Raw genomic sequence first — 27,449 nt, forward strand, 5'->3', positions numbered from 1 at the left:
TACGAAATGAAAATTCGGATGATTTCATTATACTTATAGCTTTATGTGGATCATAATTTGCATAATGTAATAATTTATATGCATATTCAGGTGAAAAAGGTACCCATTCATCAATATTTGATTTCCAGCTTTTTGCACATTCTTGTACATATGCTGATAATTCTATTTCATTTTTTACACATTTATGGTATCCTCTATTTTTTAAACATCTCTCTCTTACCCTTTCTAACATTATAGGAGAATATACTAATGTTGCTTCTCCTACTTTGCAATGACATGGTAAACCTGAACAAGAGAGGCACATCTGGTCATTCGTATTTTCTTGAGTATCATAATTTTTATACATTAATTCAGATCTACATAAGAAAAAGTTTGGCAAATTCGATACCTGATAACTATCTCCAACATTGATCTTCCCACTTTCTTTTGAACCTTCTTCGGTAACTCTTTTTTTCTTTCCCTTTTTAGGTTCTAATAAAATGAGAGTAAATAAAAATTAAGTAAACATATAAAAAAAAAAAAAAATATATATATATATATATATAACATTAAAAGTATTATTACAAAAAAAAAATATGTTAAATGTTTACATATTTATAAATATTATAATGTTCACTTATTATTACCAGCTTCTTCATGGGGATCATTATATCTGCTTCCATGATTAGTACCAGTATTGTTATTATGTCCACCATAATATGTACCTTCATTGTTATTATTAAACGCTACTCTACTATGTCTATTTGAAAAATTATTTGTTGTGGAATTCTTTCCTCTATTATAAGTTGTATATTCGGCGTTATCATTCGAAGCATGAACCTTTTTTTCATTTCCTTGTGTAGTTGTTGCATGAGCTCTTCCCAAATTTCCATATCTACCATTATTATTTTTATTCACACTTTTAGCAATATTTCTATTCAATTTATTGGATAGTTTTTTACTTTTTTTGGTTCTATTTGTTTTTAATTTCAAATGACTTCCTCTTAAATTGGTATGCTTCCCGTTTAATATTTTTTCATTAGTTTTTACAACATTTTCATTATCATTAATTAGATTATTATCATCATCGTTATTTGCATTTTCATCATCATTATTAATAAGATGGTCTTCATTTTCATTATGCTCATTTATTTCTTCATTATTATTTTCATCATGGTTATTTTCATTTTCATCATGATCATCTACATCATCATTAAAATTACGGGAATGTTTAAAATTTAAATTAGTTCCATACACATATTCATTATCTAAATTTAAATCTTTTGATACTTTTCTTTTCCTTCTACCATGGGGTATATTATTTTGTAAATTATTTTCATCTGATAAATTTTTATTAAAATTATTACCACCTCCATTCATATTATTATTTTTCTCGTTTCCTGATTTATCAAATGTTGTACTTGATTTGTTTAAATTTCGTAAATTCCTTCCACCTTTTATTATGGTATTTGCATACGTAACATTCTTTTGTAATATATCTTTTTTTTCTTCATCACCACTTTCATACTCTTCTTTTTTTAAATTTTGTTCAGCTTCACTTTCTTCTTTATTACTTTCATCAATATCTATATTATTATGATTACTATCATGTTCATATTCTTCTTCTTCATTTAAATCTTCGTCTATTTTTTGATCATTTTCTTCATCTTCTTCTACTATATCATTATCAGATAAATTATTATCTTCTACCTTGTGTATATATTTTTCATTATCATATTCATATGTATTATTTACATCATCGTCATCCTCATGTATTTCCTCAACATCTTGGTCATGATTTTCTTCCAAATAATATCCATTTCTCTTATCATAATTTTCTTCGTTATTATTGTTTTCTATTCCGTCTTCTTGATCTTGTTCTCGTTCTTGCTCTTGTTCGTGCTCGTGCTCTTCTTCTTCCTCCTCTTCACTTATATAAACTTCTTTCTCATTATAATCATCCATTTTTATTGTTAATTTAAATTTTTTTTTTTTTTGTAATGCATAAATATTTTATATATATGTATATATTTAAATTAAAATTAAAATAAAATAAATAAATTGTCTCTATGGCATATATTTGGCTAGTCTTTTTTTTTTTTTTTTTTTTATTGGACAGCTAGCTATTTTTTTTATTTATTTTATTATTTTTTTTTGTCTGAAATTTTATTATATGTATAAAAATACAATATTTTAACAACTAGACGATAAATTTACACTTAAATTTATATATGATTTAATACCCCTTAAAATTTTATAAATTTTTTCCGATTTGTAATTATATTTCTATATATATATAATTTATATGCACTATTAAAATTATAGTTAAATATATATATATATATATATATATATATATATTTTATTTTTTCTTTCCTCTTTATTATTTGTTCTTCATATTATTTATTATGTTTTGAATTTTTGGAATAAAGGTAACAATTTTTAAAAGAAATAAAAGAATATATATGTAAATATATATATATATATATATTAATATGAATAAATTATATACGCATGTTCACATGAATAGAATTAATATGAATTTATTTATTAACATGTAAGCATATGTCTAATATAATTGGAAACTTCTCTTTTTCAATTCATACATAAATAAAAAAGAAAAATTGGAAAATCCATTAAATAGGTTCCAATTTATAATAACTATAAATAAATATATATATATATATTGAAATATTTTAGAAATAAAAAAATAGATATAAAAGAAAACAAATAAATTAAAAAAAAAGAAAAGAAAAAAAAAAAAAAAAAAACCAAAGAAATCAAATAACATATAAAAACATACGTAATAATATATATAATTACAATATATAAAGCAACATATATATTTTTAAAAAAAAAAAGAAATATGGAAAACTAACACTATTTAAAGATTTATTTATACAAACATTCAAATATATAATAGTAATAAATACATTTTTTAATAAAAAAAAAAAAAAAAAAAAAAAAGTCTCAACTTTATAAATCTATTTATTTTATATATATAGTAAATATATTATATTATATATAAATATCATAATAATGGTCTGTGTTCATAACATATAAAGAATGTATTTTACTTTTAGATATTTTTCCTTTTTTCAAATAATCTTTCTTTTTCTACTAAATAATGTATTTTCTTTGCTTTTTTTTTTTCTTTAATAATTATTAGTTGTTTCATAAATAAATGTAATAACATAACTAATAGTCATACTATATAATATATATGTAAATATATTCAAAAAAGAAACATATAATAATTATAAATAAAAACATATGCTAATATGATATATTATATTATAATTCTGATTAAAATCTTTTATTCATTTGTATATACTTGAAGAAATATTATTATATTAAAAACCAAAAAAAAAAAAAAAAAAAGTATATGCATCTCGTCATATATATAAATTTTTTTTTTTTTTTTTTTCAAATAGTACGATAAACTTTCTATATATGTATAATATATAAGTATATATATTTTATAATATAATTATATACATATAAAAATAATAACTTATTTTATTTTACGTTATTATATATATTTATTATTAATGTATATGAAAATAGTTCATTTTGAATTATTGATTGATCATTTATATGGATGGAGGAAAATGTATAAGATATAATATGTACATATTATATATATATATATATATATATATATTATATACGGAACCATAAAAAAAGATTAATAAATAAGATATAAAAAAAAGTATTATTATAAAAAATGTTATAAGATTCGTGTATTCGTAACTTATATTATATGTATAATATTTATGTATTATTTATATATGTATATTTATCAAACATTTAGATAATATTTAATATTTTATAGTTTTTTTTTTTTGAAAAATTAAAAAAAAAAAAAAAAAATAGGTATATATAATAGATAATTATATTAAAAAATATAATATATTTATGAATAGTTATCACAATTATATATTATGTTGGTAGTTTATATAAAATAATACTATGGAAAATATATTAAAGGAATAAAACACTAAATATTCAAAGTTATAAAAATTTCGTAATATATAAATGTATTATATATATTATATATATATATATATAAATAATATATATTTTTTTCTTAATTTTTCATGTTATAAAAATATTATATAGATGCATAAAATTACTCATATTTAATAAGACTTTTATATAAACAAAATACCAAAGTATATTTGACAATTATATTTAAAAAAAAAAAAAATAATAAAATTTCCTTTTCAATCATAAAATATGTTGTCCACAAAATTAAAGAAGTGTATGAATTTCGATTATATTTTTATGAATAAAATGAAAATATGGGAATATATATATTTTTTATAATTATTTTGTTGTAACATATATAATATAAAAAGATATATAAATTAATTTTGTTAAATAATATGAAAAAGACGTAGATGAGTATCAATTAGTAAAATATATATTTTTAAAATAAAAAATATAAATATATACATATATATATATATATATATATGTATATATTTCTTTTATGGTTACTATTTTTTTTTTTATTATTTCCATAAGAAAAAGCTTTCCATTTTTTCATTGGTTTAATTTTATAAGATATTATTACCATTGTATATGAATAATTATATGTTCTCTTTTTTATATATAAAAAATATAAAAAGTTGATTTAATTTTTTTTTTTTTTTTTTATTAGACAAAAAAATAAAATAAAACAAAAAATAAAACCAAAAAAAATAAAACAAAAAATTGAAAAGTGAATAAATAAGTAGAATTTTTAAATAAACATATTTGGAAATAACTTTTCCTTGATTTATAAAAAAATAAGAAAAAATAAAATACAATAAAATAAAATAAAATAAAAATGGTTACACACATATATATATATATATATATATGTATTTATTTATTTATTTATTTATATTTATTTGTTGTGTGTTGTATATCCTTGTAATGTTGCTACCCCTTAATTTCATATATATTGAAACTCCTCTTGATCATTCGGATCAGGGTATATTTCATCAGTAGCAATTTTAAAATTATGATTATCATAAGTATTATGTTCTTTTTGTTGTAATTGAATTTTAGATTTTAAAGAATAATTTAATAAAAATGTTTCTAGATTTATTAACTTATTTCGTATAGATTGTACAATATAGTTAAATACAATATTTGTGTAGGAAAATGTTTGTTTAACCATAAATAATTTTAATGGTAATGTGGTATGATATATATTACACCAGATATTATATAATAATGGATTCCATATAATTTTACTACTTAATAAATAAAGAAAAGACTGATAAAAAGTATCTTTTAAAAAATAAGATATTGATAAAAGAGAAAACATAGTACATGATTTAATTATATATTCTTGATCTAATAATTTATTTACAATAAGTGTTATTAAATTACAATTTTGATATATATGATCAAAAGTAATATGAAATTTTTTAAAATAGATATTTTTTAATATTTCTTGATTATTTCTTTTTATATGATTCAAAGCATTTATAGAAATTAACAAATTTTTATCTTCCACTTTTTTGGGTTTTAACATAACAGTTCCAATAGGTACATCCATGTAAACAAAACAATTTAAAGGATTCTTTTTTTCATTCAAATAAAAACTCCATTCAATATTTGAATTTTCTTTTATTTCTTCATTTTTTTTTTCTTCTCTCATTTTTATAATTTCTTGAGTTAATTTTATAAGTTGTTGATTGATATATTTTTCTACTTTAAGTGAATCAGACATGTGTTGATTATTTGTTTTCAAATCATCTTTTAAGTTTTTTATTTTATCATATAAGGTGTGTATTTTATGATTTACAGCATTATTATTATTTAATGTATCGTTATGCCGTTGTTCATTTTGTGTATTATTATTATTATGATTATCATTATTATCATTATTATTATTATTATTATTATCATTATTATTATCATTATTATTTTTGTTGGTTGTTATTTGTTTTTCCATATTATTTTTCTTATTCTCTTTTTTAGCATACTGTGAATAATCATAAGATACATTATCATATATGTCATTTTTCATATGCATTAACGTATCCAACAAAGCATACTTATCCATATGTATTAAGAATGTATTTATAAAATTTTCTTTTTCTCTATAAGGAAGTATTAAATTGTTAATAAGCGACCTCTTTTCTATAATATCATTATTATTATTATTATTATTATTGTATTTATATTTACATTTGTTGTTATAATATTCAAACATTTCATTATTAACTGGAATAATATCGATAATTTTTTTTTCCCAACTATTTTTTTTTTTGTTTTCATTATCATTGAAACTATTATCTTCACTTTCATTATCTTTTTTATTGTCTTTATTTTTTTTTATTTTTTTTTTATTTAAAAAGAATAACCTACGTTCAACACTAAATTTCCCTCTCCCACCGCCATTTTTATTTTTACTAAATAAATTACCTTTCTCATAATTGATATTACATATTTTCGTTTTCTTATATTGTATTAATCCTTTAACTATACGAATGTTGTAAAAGGATATACAAACACAAATGAAAAAAACAAACACAACAGAAAAGTTATTTAGGGAATAAATATACATAGGAAGAAATTTAAATTCAGCAAGGCATATATATTATAATAAAGTATATGTATTAATATATATATATATATATATTATATATTTATTTATTATATAGTTGTGCTTTCTTTTTTTATAATTTACTTTAAAAAAAAAAAAAAAAAACACACACACATATGTGTATATATATATATATATACATAATTTATGTATATCATTTTGATCTCATCCTTTTATATGTTTCTTCACATAATTTTAAAAATCAACTTTTTCAATTTTGCCATAAGAAAAAAAAAAAAAAAAAAAAAAAAAATTTAAAGATAAGTAACATCAATCATTATATTTTTATTATATTTCTAGATTTATCATTATGATAAAATAAAAAATGATACTTTTAAAAAGGACGACAATATTTACTAAATTAGGTTATTATATAAATATATTTATTTTTCTTTTAATATTAAAAAATTAAAGATATAAAAAATGTTATTCTTTTTTCTCTCATTTTGTAATATTTTATTTTTTTATTTTTTATTTTTTATTTTATTTTATTTTATTAATTTTTTTTTTTTTTCTTACACAATTATATAATACTATATTATATAATATATGCCCCTTAAAAAATAAGTGGCAATAGAGAATTATATATTTATTGGGTGATCAAAAGGGAGAAGGGGAAAGTTTTTTTTTTTTTCTGTTTTTTTCTTTATTTTTTTTTAGGCATTATAATGAGAAAAAATTATTTAAATAAGAAAAGGATATAATATATTTTAAATAAAAAATATTAAAATATAAATTTTTTTTTAATTTTTGTATAAAAGTTATAGTTATTATTTTTAAAGGGACATAAAAAAAAAAAAAGAAAAAATGAATCACAATATAAAATATATATTCATAGGTATATTTATATATATATATAATTTATATGTATATTTTTTCATATATGTAATTCAGCGTTTATGTTTATATATATATATAATATATATATAATATTACATATATTTATTATATAAAAGTATATGCCATTAATAATATAATTAAAAATATATATATTAATATTTACCCTTAAATATTTTTTTATACATAAAATAATAATATAGTATATTCTTCGTTTGAATTTATATTATAAAAAATTTCTATTTTATACAGCGGAGTATTAAATAAATATAATATTTATTATATATACATATATATTACATTATATATATAAACAATAAATATATATATATTATAATACATATTTTAATGCTTTTTATATTTATTTAAAAAAAATAGTTCTTGTGAAATATTCCCTTTTTTTTTTTTCTTTTTTATAATATAATTATATATATTATATTATACATATTAAATTTAATTTAAAAAAAAAATGAATTTTTAAAGTTTATAAAAATTAAAAAAAAAAAAAAAAAAATAATATATATATATATATAATACATTTAATATCCCAAATTTTTAATATTATTTAAAATTTGTAAAAATATATTATATTTTACAAAATAAAAAGAATTTGATAGATTTTATATAATAATATAAATATATTTTATAAAAAATGCCAAAAAGTTACAGGAATTATTCTAAAACAGCAAGGAATCCAAAACGTCCATTTGAAAAGGTAAGAAAATTATATAATTTTGTGGAAATATATAAAATAAATAAATAAAAATATTATACATATATATATATATATATATATAATATGAGTAATAATTTTGAATTGCTATATACCTAATTAACTTGACGTAATAATTTTCTTCATTTCTTTCTTTATTATTTTTTTTTTTAATATAGGAACGTTTAGATCAGGAATTAAAATTAATAGGTGAATATGGATTAAAGAATAAAAGAGAAATATGGAGGTAAGTATCTTAAGAAATAATAAAGCAGATAAAGCATAAAAATAATAATATATATATGTATATATATATATATATATATATATATATTTATTTATTTACATTTTTGTTTTATATTTTAGAGTTCAATATTTATTAGCCAAAATTAGATCCGCTGCAAGGTACTTATTAACCTTAGATGAAAAGAGCTCTAAAAGAATATTTCAAGGAGAAGCCTTATTAAGAAGAATGGTTCGTCAAGGATTGTTAGGAGAAAATGAAGAAAAGTTAGATTACGTTTTAGGTTTAACTTTGCCAAAATTATTAGAAAGGAGATTACAAACTAAAGTTTTTAAACTTGGATTAGCAAAATCTGTACATCATGCAAGAGTATTAATAAGACAAAGACATATAAGAGTTGGTAAACAAATGGTTGATATTCCATCATTCTTAGTTCGTGTTGATTCAGAAAAACACATCGATTTTGCCACGACCTCACCTTTTGGTGGTGCAAGACCAGGAAGAGTAAAGAGAAAATCGTTAAAAAAACAAAAAGAAAAAACTGAAGCCGAAGCAGAATAAAAAATATATATATACATACATACATATATATTGTTATATGTTTTATATTTTTTTTTCCTAATTAATGGATTAAAATATATAACCAAGTATTAATATGTATACAAGTACAGTAGTGTACATTTAAATAATTTAAGAAAAAGAAAAAAGAAAAGTATTTTTTTTTACCTTATATGTATAAATATATATATATAAATATATGTATTTTTTTTTTTTTTTTTTTTTTTTTAATTGAAAAATTTCCTGAATTTTGAATGAATAATTATAATTAAGTCATATATATTATTTTGTTCTATTAAAAATAATAAAATGAAATAAATGTAAAAGAAAAAGAGGAATAAATATATAATATGGTCTAAGAGGTGGTCAAGCATATTTTTATGGTTCCTTTTTCTTTTATTTTTAAAGGAAAAATATTTTCTTAGAATAAAAATTCCCATTTGTGTTTTGCCTATATATAATAAGCGAGACACAACAAAATAAAAAAAAATAATGTTCCATGTTATTTTATAAGAATACTAAATATATATATATCCATCTTGTTTGTCACATTTTTAATATAAAAAATAATGTTCTGTTAAAATAAGGTTTATAAAATTGGTTATTTTATTTTATTATTTTTTTTTTTTTTGTGTTGAAAAAAAATAGATTCAAATAAAATTTCTATAGGCATTAAAATATTATATATAAAATTATAATATAAATGCACAAATATCTTGGAAATATATAATATTTAATAATGCTACAAATAATATTATATATATAATATTTATTTATTTTTGTGGTTATTAAAATTGTATTATGAATATAAAAAAGGAAATCTAAAATATATATATATATATATAAGTACATATATGTAATACCCTACACATATGCATATAATATTATTTTTATAGTTTTTTTCATTCTTTTATTTTTTTTCATCCTAATATTAATATTATATATATATATATATATATATATATAAAGTACCCTTTTTAATTTTGTAGTTTTTATTATATTTCTTTTTATATTGACATATTACTATTCTTTTTATTATATTAATTAAATGCTTAAAAAAAATTATAACTTTACTAGTAAATATTATGTTCTAATATATTATGAGTAATAAAGGCATTTAATAAATAACATACGTAAATAAATATATAAATATAAATATATATATATATATATATATATATAATACATATGATGCATTATTTTTATTCTCTACAATTCTTATATTTTTATATGTATATATTTTTTTTTCAGTTTTTTTTTTTATTTTTAATAATTAAATATTAAATGATAGGAAAAAAATAAAAGAAAAGAAAAAGAAAATATAGTAATATACATATGCTATACATATATATATATATTTATGCGTATTATAAAATATATCTATTTAGTGTTATTTTATGTTGATTTTTCAAAAATGAGTACATACAAATAGTTGTGGATTTAAAATATATATTTCTATAACATTGTATTGTGAGTAAATATAATTATATGATATAGTTTTTAAGGGGAAATAAGTACCATTATAATATATATATATGTAAATATATATATATATATATTATTATTATTATTATATTTTATTTTTTTCTATTATGAGTTTATTAACTAGTTATAGAGATAAGAATAATAATGAAACTATGATCACAGAAACGAGTGTTAATAATTTGAGTGAATCTCAGAAGGTTAGTAATATAAAAGAAATGAATAATGTGAATGATATGAATAATTTTAATAATGGAGAGAAAATAATTGAATATAATAGTATAAATGATTTAAAATATTGTAAAAGTATTACAGATATTGTAAATTATATTATAACTATTGGTATATGGGAAATGTATACATACGAATGGGTATTTAATAGAAAGACATTTTTATATTATCATACATTATTAGAGAAATATTATTTTTATGATAAAAATAATAATTTGACTTTATTTAATGAGAAGTCTTTTTTTTTATATGTATGCACATTTGAAAATAATGAATTTGTTTCTGACTTTTTTTTTCAAAGGAATAAGAAAAAAAAAGAAATAAAATTAACTAGTTATACAAAAACTATGCAAGGTAGAAGAAAAAAACAAGAAGATCGCTATATTGTTTTAACTGATCTTACTAGATATATTGATTCAAATGATTATAAAACTTTATATTTTTATAAAAAAAATCCATTATACTTTTATTCTATTTTTGATGGCCATAGAGGAATAAAGGCTTGTGAATATTGTATGAATCATATTATAAAAAATATTATTTATTATTTTTATAATCAAGATATGGAAGATGTCCAATCTTCTACTACAATTAATAAATTGAATTCGAATGATATTAATATATCACCTGATAAAAGAAGAAAATTTGATAACGTAAAGAATGAGGACATAGGATTAGGTAATACAACAATTAATATAAATAATATGAATAATATGAATAATATGAATAATATAGATAATATGAATAATATGAATAATATGAATAATATAAATGATGTGTGTAATATAAATAATAATATCAACAAATGTAATGAAATTATAAATGATTTGCACACAGAAGGTGATAATATAAATGATAATAATTATTGCATTAATAATAAAACAGAAGAAGAAAGAAAAGAAAATTTATTTATTAATACAACTTATAAAAATGATTATTTCTTAAAAAATATTTCTTCTGTAAATCAAATATCAAGTGACACTATTTTAAATAATATTCATAGCAATAAAAAAGATATTGAAAATAACACACCAATAAAAAATAAAGATAAAAGATTAATTAATAGTTCGTATTTAAATACTATAAGTGATGATGTAGAATATAGGAAGAAAAGAAAAGTTGAGGAAATGGATATTATTAAACAAAATAAAAATAATGAAGAACATATAGGAAAAGATAAAATGGATGAAATGAATTATACAAATATAAATAATAAAAATGAACATATTAATTTTAATATATCTGAAGAATGTTCCAATAATATAGACCAACATAATAATAATAATAATAATAATAATATATCTGATAATTCCACTTGTTATGAAAAATTAAAATTTCTAGATGAATTAACAGATGAACAAATAATGGAATATATAAAACTAGCATTTCTAAAAACTGATGAACAATTTTTAAAAGTATCAAAATTTCCTAATCATGGCTGTACTATTATTTCATTAATTATTTTTAGAAATAAAATGTTTGTAGCTAACTTGGGAGATTGTAGAGCCATAGGGGTTGTTAATATAAATAACACCTTGGTATATATAAAAAGAAGAAAAATATAAATAAATAAATATAAATATATATATATATATATATATATATATATATATATTGTTCATATTTATCTCATTTTATAACTTATTTTTTCATATTCCTCTATCATTATGTGTTACATTATTTTCATGTTAAAATCTTTTATAGAAAACGGAAATGTTGTCAAATGATCATAAGCCCAATGATCCTAAAGAAAAGGAGAGGATCAAAAAAATGGGAGGAGATGTCATATGCCTACAAAATGTTTATCGTGTTAAGGCAAATGCTAGGAAGGTAAAGATATAAAATAACAACAAATAAAATTATTACAAAATATATATTTGTATATTTATGTATATGTATTAACATTCATTATTATTTTCATGTAGAATAATAAAGACAAGCCTAGTTTGCTTGAGAGGCTTTCCATGAAAGAGGAAGTATATCTTGCAGGTAAATATTAATAATAACATATATATAATACATACATATATATGTGTATCAATTTATATTGTATTATTATTGTCTCCTTTTTTTTTTTTTTAGTTTCCAGAGCCATTGGGGACAAAGACTTTAAATTTAATAATGTCATTTCAGCTACTCCTGATGTTATATGTAAAGAAATATACAGTGAAAAGTGTAACGAGAAGAAAGAAGAAAAAGAAATTACAAAACGTACTAATGTTATTGAAAAAAGCGATATTGATGAAAATTATTTTAAGGAAACTGATAATTTATATTATTCCGCGCACGAAATGAATTATCATTATGTTGTTATGGCATGTGATGGAGTATGGGACACCATGTCTAATAAGGTACAAAAGAATCTATTAATGAATACTATTATGTCATATATATATATATATATATTTATTCATTTATTTGTTTGATTTTATATTTTTTTATAGGATATCGTTAAAATATTACAAGCCTATAACAACGATCCGGATAAAGCATGTAGCGAAATAATAAAGACGGCTTATGCCTATGGTAGTCAGGTACATTGAAATGTAAATAAATCACATATATATATATATATATATGTCTATAATTAATATGAATTCATCCATATATTTTGTTTTTTTTTTTTTTTAAATTTATTTCTGTAGGATAATTTAACCGCCATGTTGCTCAAATTTTATTGAAATCATTCTCTTATTTTTTTTATTTTCATCTTTATTTTTTAAAAATCACTACGGGTAATATAATATATATATATATATATATATATTATTTTATGTTCTGTTTTACCCTCTTTTCATATGTCTAATTTTTTTGGTGATATTTTTCTCATACATTTACCAGAGACGTGATTCAGTTATATATATAAATTATATATATGATGTTTGTGATTCATTTATTATAAGGAATAATTAAATATTTCCTAACCATTGATATTTTTGTATATATTTTTATTTATCTAAAAAACTATACTAATGATTTTATTTTATTCTATACTATTTAACTATATTCAATTTTTTTTTATTACTAATTTTTATCTATTTATTTATATATTAACATTTATTGTTCTGATTGATTTTCATTTTTTTTTTTTAATGTTTAATAATTTATTCTAATATCAAAAAAAAAAAAAAGGGAAAAAATAAAAAATTCAAACTTCAAAAATATAAATTATAAAAATAATATAATAATTAATAAGTTGATTTATAATAATATGTTTTTTAAGATTAATATTTTTTTAAAAATTTCATACTTATATTTTTTTTCTTTTTCATTAAAAATAAAAAAAAAATATATTTAAGCATGTTTCTCTTTATAAATTCAATTAATAATCAAAATGTTAATAAAATACACTTAATACACAAAAAAAAAAAACAATAATAATAAATAATAAAAAAAAAATATATAATATAAAAATAGAACAAAATAAATCATAATAATCAGTGATTCATATGATTATTTGGTACCTAAAGACATGTATAATATCTTATAGCTTATCTCTTTTATATTTCTAACATATTATTCATATAGAGAAATATTATATAGCATTAACTTCATTATTATGTTTATCACATATATTGGTTATTTTCAGAAAAAAAAAAAGAATTTATATCTATGTGTTATATTTCTCTACGTACTATTAAGGTCCTATTAATTTTTCTTTCACTCTTAAATATTTAATCATTGATGATAAAAACCATGAAAAGAAATTTGTAATCAATGTATCTGAACGATAATCAGAAAAATTGTTTTGATAAATTAATGGATGTATATCTGCTGAATAATATGGTAACTCGAAAGAAAAATATTTCCATGAACAAATAAATAAATCTCTTATTTTGGATAATGATAAATTTAAAAATATTTGTATTAATTCATAATCTATAGAAAGAGCTTCATCTTTTTCGTGTAAGATATCATGAGATGTATTATTTTTCTTAGTTATTGGATCTTGATTATTGTTTATTTCTTCTGAACCTTTGATATTTTCTGAATTGTTAACTTTCTCAGAATTACTCATTTTACTTGTATTATAACTATATTGACTATTAATATCATTATTATGCCGAGAAGGAGTATTTTCCTCCTCATTTATACTACTTTTATCATCTTTGAAATGTGGAATATCTATAGATTCATATGAAATTACAAATGAGAAATCTACTGGAATATATTTATTAGACAATGATAAAATTTTGATATCATGAATTAAGAATTCAATTGACTGATGATTTATTTGGGTACAATGAATTTTAATTTTTGTATGTACATCTGGTATATTATCCAAATTGATTGTTATGTCATTATTTGTGTCCTTTAAATTATTAGCTTGTTCAGCTAAAATAGAAAAAATGGATTTATCTATTAAAACCCATTGTGCTTTAGATAACTTTTCATGAACTTTCTTGGCTTGATCAAAAATGATATTGTTTGGAATTACAATATGTGGAAACATATTTTCCATTTTTTTTTTTTTTCCTTGTAATGCGTTTTCACTATCTTGCCGTTTACTATTTAATTTAACATTAAGAGGGAACAAATCTAATTGTAACAAATAATTATTTTCTATGAAATGAGAAGCTATTCCATCAAATTGAACTTTAATATTGCTTGTATTATCTAATAAGTTAAATATTTTAATTTCGTCTTCTTTGATATTGGGATAGTAAATTTTATAATTCTTCTCATTATTATTTGTATACATCTGTTTTTCTAAATCATCTACATGTTTGCTATCATTTGTACTATTTCCTTTTTGATAATCATTTTGATCAAAATTAATATCGATTGAATCCATTGGAAATGAACTCTTTTGCTCTATATTTTCATCAACTATATCACTTTGAGCAGAATTTTTTTTAACGCTAGAATTGTCTAGTTCCTTATCACAATCCATTTCGGACATATCATTTTCTTTTTTTTTCGAAAGGTTTTTGATTATATTTTGCATATCTGCTTTTTCTTCTAAATAGTTTAATGAAAACGTTATATGAGCATATTGTGATTTAAAAGGGGAAAAGGATGGAAAAGGAGGCCAAGATAAAAATATAGGGTTTGATGAAAATTTCCAAAATATAGATGGAAGAAAAAAAAATTCTACAGATAATTGTGTTACATAAGGGAAATTATTATCAAATTGCATATAATCCATTTCTGAATATTTTTTATTTAATATTTTCCAATGTTTAATTAACTGATTTATAAAACATAGATAATATTTTTGTCCTATAATTCCATTAATTGAATCAATTTGTATTTTTGTTTTTTCACATAAATCTTTTAAATTCTCTAACAGTTCTTTTCTACTTGTAACAGCTATATATAAATCTTGTTTATTTTCTTCTGAATCTTTATTATATTGACATTTATTAAAGGACAAAAATTTCCTACCTTTATCATAATTAAGTGTACCTAATAACATATCAAATAATATCATTAATTCTTTTAAATCATTTTCTACTAAATTTCGATATTCTTCTGCTTTATTCCATTCTTTATTATTTTTTAAATTCTCATCAATAAGTTTTGATTCATTCATTTTATCCATTACTGAATAAAATAATTGAGCATATTGTTGTAAATTCTTTTGATTTTTGTCTTCTTCATTCGGTATTTCTTCAAAGACACAAGAGCCATCAGGCAAATACCTTAACAATCTATAATCCCCTTCTCCATATGCCTCAAATTTTATATTAACGTTGGAAAAGCTATTTTTATTTTTTCCTTCTTCTTCCTTCTCCAATTCGTTCTGTTCTTTCATATTACATCCAAAAAGGCTTTTATTATATATGTATAAATAAAATATAAAATATATATATATATATATATATATATATTAATGTATAATATAGAAATTGTAACTTGCGTTATTATATTTTATAATACATATATGTATATATATATATGATGCTCTACATTTCTATGCACAATTATTATTATACTTAAAATGATTTATTATTCCGAATTTAATATTTCATTATTTATTTATATTTATCTATATTTTTTTTTGTTTAAATAATTACAGATTTTAGAAATATATTATATATAATATTTTATGTTAATATATTTACATATTTATAATAACCTGTAAAGTTCTTTTTCTACGTCCTTCTTTTTTTTTTTTTTTTTTTTTATTTATCTCATATTATATATATAATATATATAATATAATTTGTTAAAAAATATTATTATTTTTTTATATTTAATTTTTAATTTTTTTTTTTTTTTTTTTTTTTTTTTAATATAAGAATAACTGTTGCTTTTACTTTTATTATTATTCTTTTTTTTTACTCCTTTAGTTTTAAGCACATGATAAATTAAAATAGCCTTTGGGTGATATGTAATTAATATACCATATTATATTCATAATATATATTATAAATTTTATACTATTCATAACTACATCTTTTCTTTTCTTTTCTTTTCTTAATTATTTATTTTATACTTTTAAGAATTTATGATGTTTTTATTAAAATGATATTATAAAATTATTATACTTTTTTAAATCCTATTTTCTGTGAACAAATTTGTATTTATTATTAGTACTACGGTTTGTTAACTTTGCTTCCTTTTTTGTTTTATATGATATATATAAATATATACAATAATAATAATAATTTTATTATATCGTTAATTATTTAAATATCTTACAAAATCATTTTTAAATTTTAGAACAAAATGGTAAGATGGGAGAAACTACATATTTTTGAATAACGAGCTTAAAATAATTCTCAGCAGATCATGTGAAATGTTATATATAAATATATAATATGTAAATATATATATATATATATATATATATATGTTATTTTTTTTGATTTGTAGCTCTTTTTTACATTTTTTCAACAACTAGCTGAGAAAAATCATCATGTTACTGTCGAATTAAAAAATGATTTACAAATATCAGGAGTCTTGCATTCAGTTGATCAATATTTAAATATAAAATTAACGAATGTGTCAGTAAATAATCCGGAGAAATATCCTCATTTGGTACTTCCATTTAAAATATAAGAAATTTCTACATATATATATATATATATATATATTTAATTCTACATTTATTTATTATTTTACATTATTATAATGTATATATAATGTCAATTAAATTACATAGTATTTACAAATTATATATATATATATATTTATATTTATTTATTTATTTGAAAGGCAACGTATTTATTTATATTATAATTATATATATTTTTTTTAATTTTTGTAGTTATCTATAAAATCATGTTTTGTTAGAGGATCTGTAGTTAGATATGTATTCTTACCTTCAAATGAGATTGATGTTCAAAAGTTACATCATATGTGCAGACAAGAAGCAAAAATGGTAGCCGAGAAAGAAAAAGAAAGGAAATAAAAATAAAGTAATATAAAGTTGTAAGGATCATAAAAATAAATAATTGAAAAATACAAAAATATGATTTCCATAAATAAATAAATAAATATATATATATATATATATATATATCTTTTATATATGAACTCATTTGTAGTATATTATTATTTTATTCTATTCTATTTTTTTTTTTTTTTTTTCTGTTTTTGTCTTTTACTTTAAACCAAGAATCTATTCATTATATCAAATAAATATATTTATTTATTTCATTTTATAATTCATTTTTTCATATTAATTTTTTTAAAAAGATATTTTTAAAATGTTCAAAAGTATATAAAAACTAAATTATCATTTTTTATATGTGAAATATTTAAAATTTATAAATAAGAAGAAAATTACGTATCACAATAAAAAAAAAAAAATAATTTAATAAAAAATATTAAAGTATGAATATATATGTTCAAAGAAAATAATTTGGTTGACGAACAAAATATATATATTATAAAATTTACAATATATATATATATATTAATATTGTTTTGCCCAACCTATTAATTGAGGTAATAATAAGTTCGCAGCTTTTTGAAAGAGTAGAAATTCAGAAAAGGAAAAACTTACATGCAATTCTTCAAAATTGTTTCTCTTTTCATCATTAACATCATTAATAATCATATTTTCATTAATATCCGTATCCATATTATTCATATCATTAAAATTATTTTCTGGGCTATTCGAAGGTTGGTATTTATATTTTATTACAATATGATCTTTTTTCTCTTTATGTTTATCAATTGTTAAATAATTATTATTACTTCCTTTTATGATTATAGGATTTTTTAATTTTTCCACATCATTTAAAGATAAAACATTTGATAAACTATTAATTTTAATAAATATATTCATTTTATTATTTTTGTCATATTTATTAGAATTACTTTGTTTTCTCATAAATACAAATTGAAATCCACCCTTTCCATATATAGTTACTTTATTTTTGTTTGTAATATAATCAGGAAATACGGGTTTGATTAAACACATAGCTGTACTTCCGAATATACTGAAATATTGATATGTCGTATTATTTTCATTAGTTTCATTATTTATAGTATTATTATTATTATTATTATATTTAGGTTGATAATAGTTATTTGGATTTTCATATTTATAATTTGAATTATTTTGTAAATGGTTCATATTATTATTTTCTGGATTGTTCATATAATTTGAAGGTGTATTATTATACATAGCTGAATTGAAAACACGATTTTTATATGTGTTATAATGTTTTTTATATAATAAATTCATTAAATTCTTATTTACATTTTTTTCATATAACATTACAGAATTAATATTTCTTATATTATTTAACAACCCTTTACTCATACTGTTATAGTATTTTAAATCATATTTCTTAAATAAGTGTCTAATCATATAATTTTCCTTCATCATAAAAATATTTTTTTCGTTTTATCTGTATGTTTGTATATTTTTTTATATTTATTTATATATCTTAATATTTTTTTATATTCCTTTATATTTGTTTTTATTAAATATATTCCAATACATATATTCAAAAATATATATATATATATATATATATATATTTAATTTTGTTTCTTTGGTTGTTTTTTTTTTTTTTTTTTTAACTTGATTATTATATTCTCTAAAACAAACTTATATATATATATAATAGTAATTTTATATAATTATATGATATAATCATATATTTTGTATTTTTTTCTTTTTATATTTTATTATTGAATATTCTTCAACTTAGCAAGATTTTAATAACATTATACCTATATTAATTTTGAACATATAAGATTATATATATATATTTCTCTCCCTTTTTTTTTTTTTTTTTTTTTTTTTTTCCCTTATGTTTTAATTACTATTTGTTTTTAAATATGAAAGCTATTGTATTATAAAACAAATACTACATATATATATATATATATATATATATATATATATATTTAATTACATTCCACTATATTTATGTGATTGAATATTTATTATATAATGAAATTAAATCCTTTTTTTTTTTGTAATTATTGAAAATTTAAAGATTTAACTTTGTAAGGTTTTTTATTTTATTTTTTATATGTAAATATATTTTCGTTTTTTTACCTTAAACATATATATATTACTTATTTAAAATATGATAATATTTTTGTATGACACCATAAAAGTAATGCAATGATAATATATATAATATATATATATACATATATATTTTTAATTTGTTCTTAGGGGGTACAATTTTATATAAGGAATAAAAAAAAATATTATATATAATAATATATTTATTATATTTTTTATTTTATTTTTATTTTATTTTATTTTATTTTTTTTAAGGATATTGAATTTTTATGTGATTAAAAAAAAATATATGATGAATAACACATATATAATAACTAAAATAATAAAACAGGTTAACAAATAAAGTTACAATATAATAAATATGTGTAAATAAAAAGAAAGTGGAAATGAAAATGCACTTATTTATAAGGATGAATGGTATATATATAATTCATGTTTAAAAAAATAAAAATATATGTATATAATATATTTAAGGTTGTCATTTAGGATATTATAACAAATATGTATATATATATATATGTATATATTTCCACAATTTATTACAAATTTTGATCAATTTTAATAACTTGTAGTTCACTGAAGTGTGTTAAATGCTGCGCAGCTTTTAAATGATTTAATCCTTGACTTTTACTTCCAAGGTCATATGAAAAATTAATACAATTATAAATATATTTTTTAGATTCAATACAAGCTTGTATAATGTCATATTTCTTGGATAGGAAACATGATATAGCTGTTGATAAAGTACAACCCGTACCATGTATATCTTTTTGTGGGTTTCTTTTTGATTTTAATTTATATACATCATAAGATATATTTTTTTGTTTTATTTTTGTATCATAATCTTGATCATTTTTTATACATAAATGATCAACGGCATATAATTTATTTTCATCTTCTGTATTTATATCTATATTACAACTTTTAAATAAACAAGCACTAATATTTAATTTTTTAGTTACTAATTTACATAATTCACTTGTTCTCATATTATTTATATCTATATTAATATTTAAAGCTTCTAAAATAACTTTACATTCATAAAAATTTGGTGTAATAATACAACTTATAGGGCATATTAAATCCAATGCATATTTAACATAATCTAAGCTTTCTACTAACATACATCCAGAACTTGATACAAAAACTGGATCAAAAACTACTAGTAGTTTTTTCTCTCTCATTTTATTAATATTTGTTATATAATTATGAATTAATAATATTATTTTCTTAGAATATAAAACTCCTAATTTAACTACCTCAATTGTTATGTCAGTAAATATCGCATCCAACTGCTCAACAATAAATTTCTCATCTACCTCTATAATTGATTTTACTTCTTTAGTATTCTGAGCTGTTAATACAACTAAAATAGTACAACAATGACAACCTAAACTCATAGCTGTTTTTAAATCAGCTTGCATACCAGCTCCAGCACAACTATCGCTACCTGCTATACTCAAAATTTTTGGATGTTCTTCCATATTTTTTAAAAAAAAAAAAAAAATATATATATATATATATATTATGGATAACTACACATATTTAACTATTAACCAAATTTAAATACAAAAACAAAGAAAATATGTTAAATACTATATGTAAATATTGTGTAATTTTTAACTGGTGAGAAGTGCAATACAAAAAAAAATTAATTAAAATATAAAACTTATAGAACCTATATAAATATATATTATGCGCATTTATTTATAAAAAAAATTATTTATTTATATTATATTTACAAATAAATACTTATTCATTTTCAAAAGTTAATTTCGGATGTTATCATTTTTTTTTTTTTTTATGACATTTATATTATATATATATATATATATATATATATATATATATATGCATGTGAACGATATAAATAAAAGAGAAAATGAATTTATATAAAATTCATGATATGTATATATTTGTAAAATAAATACAAAATATATATATATATATGTATAATATAAAAATCAATTAAAAAATATATATATAATATTTCATAAAGGTTCAACAAATAATTAATAAAAAGCTGCAACAAAAGAAAACATATAATGGAAAATATAATTAAATATTGTATATGTGTATATTAAATCAAATAAATAGAATTTATATTATTTATTATTTTATTTTATTTTTTTTTTTTTTGGAAATAGAATAAAAACACGGTTACACTGAATGATTATCATATATACATATATATATATATATGACATATTGTATGATAATCAATATTATATATATACATATTTTTACTTTTGTAATTTTATATTATTAATAGAATGATATGTTATAGTTGTTCTTTTATTAAAAATTCTTCTGCTTCTTTCAATAAAGCAGATAAAGATTCAGGAAGGTTATAAGTATCTGATTCATGGCTTCCAATCCATCTAAAAAATAAATATATATATATGTGTGTTTAATTAATGTATATCAATATATGTAAAAATACATACAACATGATAACATATATTTCAATGTTTGTTTTAAATGCACATATAAATTTATATTATAATAATATTTAATAATCCAGTAACATACTTATAATCCGTGTGTTCATCAGATAAAATTACATTTTCATCGTTGTTTAACAACATAGCCAAATAATACATGGTCTCTTTTGGTTTATCTTTTACATTATATTTTAAAGTCTACAACAATAATGAACAATATATTTAATTATATAAGGAGCTTACTATATATATATAAATTTATTTTTATATATATTACCTTTTGATAATTGAGAAGTTTATACTTATCCTTACTTATTCCAGTTTCTTCCAATGTTTCTCTTACTGCTGTTTCTAAACCGCTTTCATTATTTTCATGCAATCCTAAAAAAAAAAAAAAAAAAAAAAAAAATATTCATAATTAGAAACAAATAATATAAAGTTCTAATAAATAATTATATAATAATTAATATTTAAAAATTTTATTAAGAAAACAAAATAAAAATAATTGAATAATTATATTATTAAGATCATAAGATATTTTACCTTTTGGAGGTGTCCAATGTTTATCTCCATATGAAGCTTTCAAAAAGAGAAATTCAAACTTATTAATATCTTCTGTTATAACTGGATTATATTTTTTATGTCTACATAATAATATGCCAAAAGCTTTAATGATATTAATTCTGCAACGAAAAAAAAATATATATATAAGGAAATAAAAATTATATAGACTCTGACATATTAAATAAACAAATATAAAGTTATATATATTATCTAATGTTTATTGTTTTGAATTAAAATGGTATGTTTTTAGTATATCACAAAATTAAAATTATAAAAGGAATAGGATTATATTTTCCTAACATTTGTTTTATTTTTCAAATATTAACGTATTTTTGTTTTTGATTTCATTATTATTATTTTATTTATCATTTTATTTTTTTTATTTTTTTTTTTATTATGCCTCTTACTTCATCTTTGTTTCATTTATTTTTTTTTACAGGAATATTATATTTAAATATTAACGATCCTTCAAAAATAGAATGTAAATATTTTTGCTCAGAATAATATAATAAATATATTAATAGATAATAATTTATATATATATGAAAAATATTCTCATATAATTCTATATAATAAAATATTTTTGAAAATTATAAAAAATATTATTTTTTATTATCTTATTTATTAAAATGTTACTTTTAATTATAATATTTTTATATCTAGAAAATGAAGAGTTATATAAGGAAACAAAAAAAAAAAAAAAAAATAATAAATGAATAAATAGGATAGAATAGGATTAAGTATAATAATATAAAGAAAAAAGAAATTATAAAAAAAAAAAAAATATATATATAAAATAAATAACAGAACATTGTATTTTATGACGACATATATATATTTATAAGAATGTGAAGGTAAACATATAATAATTATGTATATGGAAAAAAAATAAATAAATAACTATATATATATATATATATATATATATATATATATATAATATTTTGTGCTCGCTCCACTTAAATTGATAAATTAAAAAAATAAATATTTCATACAAAATAAATCAAACTTTATAAAAATAATGCATAAATATATATTTTTTTTAAAATAAAAAAAAAACAGGTAAAATTATATACTTGATAAATTATTTCTTTAGATCATTAGTGAATCTGAAAATAATATATGATAAAATTTTATTTTCTTATAAATATTGCTTATTTTTTAATATACGATTATTGTTAAAAATAAAAAATAGCATCTTATATATATTGTATATAAATAAATTATTATGAAATCGTATATATGTTATAATACAATATTATAGTAATTAAAAAAAATTATAATATATAGCATTACATATATATTATATATATATATTAATATATGTAGAAACGATGACACATTTCGTATTTGAAATGTATTATATTCTATTGTTTTGTGCTAATTGGTTTTTTTTGGAATATAAAAATTTGAATCCCTCTTTTGTAGGATGAAGTGCTCTATTTTCTTCCAGAATTTTTGCACAGCCAAATGATCATCATTTCTATGATCACGATTTAATTTAATTATTTCCATATTACTTTGTGATAATAATTCATGTGGTATTACGTCATCATTATATATAAATAGGAAATTTTTAAAGGGATAAAATAAAGTTGTAGTAATTTGATATGGATAATATTTGAAAATATATTTTATAGATTCTTTTGAATTTAATATAACGGCAATTACACATTTCCAGTCATTTTGTGTGAATTTTTTAATATGATTAATTTCAACAAATAAAAATTTTATACTTTTATTAAACATTTTATATATAAGGGATGTAGAATGAAATATATTTTGTTTATTTTTATCATTTTGTAAAATATCATCATTATTCGTGGTTAATAATTTATTATGTAAAAGGAATGATTTAACATTATTTTTATTAATAATTGGCTTTCTAGTATTATCAACAATATCTTTATTATCACTATTTGTTATTATTTGATTCTTTTCAATTATAATAATTGGTCTTTTTTTATATACCAAATGTATTTCATCTATCCATTTATAATTTTTTTTTTTTATTTTTTTTTTATCATCCATTTTTGACTGATCATCAACAATAATATTTTTCTTAATACCATTTATAAATACATTTTTTATATTTTTCTTATTTAAAAGCTCTTCTTCAAAATAATTATATATTCTACTAAAATCTTCTGAATTGTTTCCTAAGTTATCATAAACATCTTTAACATTAACTTCTTTTACACTTACAGATTTTATTAATTCAAAATTATTATCTTTAATATTATTATCTAATTGAAGGGTATTATATATAGAGGAATTATTTAAATTCGAACTATTAACTTGTACATATTTATTTTGTGCAATAATTTCTTCATTATTCCATTTGATATTCCTATTTACAACATCATCTATACAATTATCATTATTCAAATCTACATTTTGATCTTTACATATCTCGAACATATTATCGTCATCATCAACATCATCAAATTGATTATCACAAAATTCATTATCACTTTTATCGTCTTCATTTTCATTTGACAACTTTTGTGGTGCCACCCCTTTTTTTTGAGGTAACACAATATTGTAATATTCTTTTATATCATTCGATGATACATTATATTGATATAAAAAATTATGAACAAAATTTATGGTTTTTTTATTTCGTTCATAAAAATTTTTATCACTAATTGCATATATATATTTAGATATCATATTGTTAAAAAAAATTAATTTATCATGATCATTAAAATTTTTTAAATATTGTAATGAATATTTATCATCAAATGAAAGGTTATGATATTTTCTCTTACTATGTATTAATAAAGGAATCACATCCTTATTATTTTTATTGTACATATCTTTATAATTTTCAAATGATGGAGATATATTGTCCTTATATATTTCATTTATGTCTACATAATTTTCATTGAAAGAAGATAACAATACATCCAACTCATTTTTATCAACATATTCGTCATTCAAATAATATTCATCATTTATAATATCCTTTTCTAGTCCATTCATATTATTGTTTTTTATATTTTTATTTTGTTCTTGTGTCTCTTCATTTGACATTAGTACATATTTATCATAATTTTCAATATAATAAATAAAATTAGTATAAAAGTTTTGAATAATAAAATGTGTGCTTTTATCTATATATTCCTCATTAGATTTATTTGTTAAATATATATTTTTTATTAATGAATACAAATTCATATTCTGAAAAAAAATATTTTTAAAAGCATTATTTTCATAATAATGTTTTACAAGATTATAAGTTTTTATTTTTTTTTCATTCTCATCTGAAACATTGTTATTATTAGGATCATTAAGATCATTATTATATGTATGATCATCCATATTATCCTTTTCATTATTATTATATAAGTGATTAATTGTTTTATTCTTTATATCTTCCACATTATGTTCTACTTTTATAAAATCGAAATTATTATTTAGATTATTATGTCCCTCTATTATTGTATTAATTTCATTGTTGTTAAAATAAATCATTTCGTCATATATAGTAGAACATATATCATCTTGTATAAAATTATATTTGCGTTTATTAAGTTTGTTAATTTTTTTTTTTGAGCTTTTTCTCATTTTATATTTATTATATAAAGAGTTAGAAAATATATCATCATTTTTCATATGGATTATAAAGGATTCATTAATTTTATTTATATCAAATAATTTTTTCGTATAATCAAATGAAATTAAATTTTCATCAGAATAATTATGTGCATCATCATTAATATTTTTTTTTTCTATAATATTTTCATTAATATTAGATATATATTCATCATCATTTTGTTTATCCTGATTAAATTTATCATATATATTATCATGATTATAATTTTTTTGTGCAAATAATATGTCGCTTTCTATTTCTACTTCATCCAATTTATCAAAGAGATCTATATTTATTAAATAATCGTTATGTGTATTTACATATTTATTCAAATTAATATTCTTTTCTTGATCAAATATATAACAATTTATTTTTATTTCATCAGTATCTTCATGATTCTCTTCAATAGTTTTTATTATTTTGTTTCGTTCTAATATACTAATATATTTATAACCAATCGAATTAATATAAGAAAATGTATAACTACTTTTTGCTAAACATAAAAATAAATATATATCACCAACATTATATTTTTCTTTTTTTCTACTTTCAATTCCACATAGTACATTACTATATATATAAAAATTCTCTTTTTCAAATACTATTATATCATTCTTTTCTTTATTCATAAATTTAATATATTCCTTCTCTTCTGTAAGGAATTTTTTCATCAGCATATTTAGGTTTAGCATAATCTTGTTCTCCATTTTTTTTTTCCTTTTTTCATATTATTATAAAAGCATATAAATTA

General features: G+C 18.1%; 10 protein-coding genes across 10 annotated transcripts in view; 3 read left to right on the forward strand and 7 right to left on the reverse strand.

The window, feature by feature from the left end:
- PGSY75_0519800 (conserved protein, unknown function) overlaps positions 1–1,944 on the reverse strand; it is a gene marked incomplete at both ends in the record, with an annotated part of 2,096 nt that extends 152 nt beyond the window's left edge. Inside the window, 2 exons of the mRNA XM_018784479.1 lie at positions 1–471; positions 627–1,944. The exon at positions 1–471 is cut by the window's left edge and continues 152 nt beyond it. Of these exons, the coding sequence (XP_018643134.1) occupies positions 1–471; positions 627–1,944 (1,789 nt within the window). The remainder of the gene's footprint in view (positions 472–626) is intronic.
- Positions 1,945–4,921: 2,977 nt separating this feature from the next.
- Positions 4,922–6,547, reverse strand: PGSY75_0519900 (hypothetical protein; the record flags this gene model as incomplete). The annotated part of the gene is made up of 1 exon (XM_018784480.1): positions 4,922–6,547. One exon carries the CDS (start codon positions 6,545–6,547, stop codon positions 4,922–4,924), a length of 1,626 nt encoding a protein of 541 aa, XP_018643135.1.
- A 1,528-nt stretch (positions 6,548–8,075) lies between these two features.
- Positions 8,076–8,940, forward strand: PGSY75_0520000 (putative 40S ribosomal protein S9; the record flags this gene model as incomplete). Its single annotated transcript, XM_018784481.1, has 3 exons — positions 8,076–8,138; positions 8,315–8,382; positions 8,502–8,940. The coding sequence occupies 3 exons, from the start codon at positions 8,076–8,078 to the stop codon at positions 8,938–8,940; spliced, it is 570 nt and encodes a 189-aa protein (XP_018643136.1).
- Positions 8,941–10,529: 1,589 nt separating this feature from the next.
- Positions 10,530–13,331, forward strand: PGSY75_0520100 (putative protein phosphatase; the record flags this gene model as incomplete). The annotated part of the gene is made up of 6 exons (XM_018784482.1): positions 10,530–12,188; positions 12,355–12,480; positions 12,576–12,639; positions 12,733–13,001; positions 13,095–13,184; positions 13,296–13,331. 6 exons carry the CDS (start codon positions 10,530–10,532, stop codon positions 13,329–13,331), a joined length of 2,244 nt encoding a protein of 747 aa, XP_018643137.1.
- Positions 13,332–14,287: 956 nt separating this feature from the next.
- On the reverse strand, positions 14,288–16,408 carry PGSY75_0520200 (hypothetical protein; the record flags this gene model as incomplete). The annotated part of the gene is made up of 1 exon (XM_018784483.1): positions 14,288–16,408. The coding sequence occupies one exon, from the start codon at positions 16,406–16,408 to the stop codon at positions 14,288–14,290; it is 2,121 nt and encodes a 706-aa protein (XP_018643138.1).
- Positions 16,409–17,325: 917 nt separating this feature from the next.
- PGSY75_0520300 (putative U6 snRNA-associated Sm-like protein LSm2) lies at positions 17,326–18,010 on the forward strand (the record flags this gene model as incomplete). The annotated part of the gene is made up of 3 exons (XM_018784484.1): positions 17,326–17,328; positions 17,473–17,637; positions 17,867–18,010. 3 exons carry the CDS (start codon positions 17,326–17,328, stop codon positions 18,008–18,010), a joined length of 312 nt encoding a protein of 103 aa, XP_018643139.1.
- A 507-nt stretch (positions 18,011–18,517) lies between these two features.
- On the reverse strand, positions 18,518–19,435 carry PGSY75_0520400 (hypothetical protein; the record flags this gene model as incomplete). The annotated part of the gene is made up of 1 exon (XM_018784485.1): positions 18,518–19,435. The coding sequence occupies one exon, from the start codon at positions 19,433–19,435 to the stop codon at positions 18,518–18,520; it is 918 nt and encodes a 305-aa protein (XP_018643140.1).
- A 1,196-nt stretch (positions 19,436–20,631) lies between these two features.
- Positions 20,632–21,576, reverse strand: PGSY75_0520500 (putative phosphomethylpyrimidine kinase; the record flags this gene model as incomplete). Its single annotated transcript, XM_018784486.1, has 1 exon — positions 20,632–21,576. The coding sequence occupies one exon, from the start codon at positions 21,574–21,576 to the stop codon at positions 20,632–20,634; it is 945 nt and encodes a 314-aa protein (XP_018643141.1).
- Positions 21,577–22,373: 797 nt separating this feature from the next.
- On the reverse strand, positions 22,374–23,512 carry PGSY75_0520600 (putative bis(5'-nucleosyl)-tetraphosphatase; the record flags this gene model as incomplete). Its single annotated transcript, XM_018784487.1, has 5 exons — positions 22,374–22,473; positions 22,625–22,734; positions 22,814–22,917; positions 23,080–23,219; positions 23,508–23,512. The coding sequence occupies 5 exons, from the start codon at positions 23,510–23,512 to the stop codon at positions 22,374–22,376; spliced, it is 459 nt and encodes a 152-aa protein (XP_018643142.1).
- Positions 23,513–24,480: 968 nt separating this feature from the next.
- Positions 24,481–27,405, reverse strand: PGSY75_0520700 (hypothetical protein; the record flags this gene model as incomplete). Its single annotated transcript, XM_018784488.1, has 1 exon — positions 24,481–27,405. One exon carries the CDS (start codon positions 27,403–27,405, stop codon positions 24,481–24,483), a length of 2,925 nt encoding a protein of 974 aa, XP_018643143.1.
- Positions 27,406–27,449: the final 44 nt, after the last annotated feature.

Source organism: Plasmodium gaboni, chromosome 5, assembly GCF_001602025.1.
Source record: "Plasmodium gaboni strain SY75 chromosome 5, whole genome shotgun sequence".
Lineage (NCBI taxonomy): Eukaryota > Apicomplexa > Aconoidasida > Haemosporida > Plasmodiidae > Plasmodium > Plasmodium gaboni.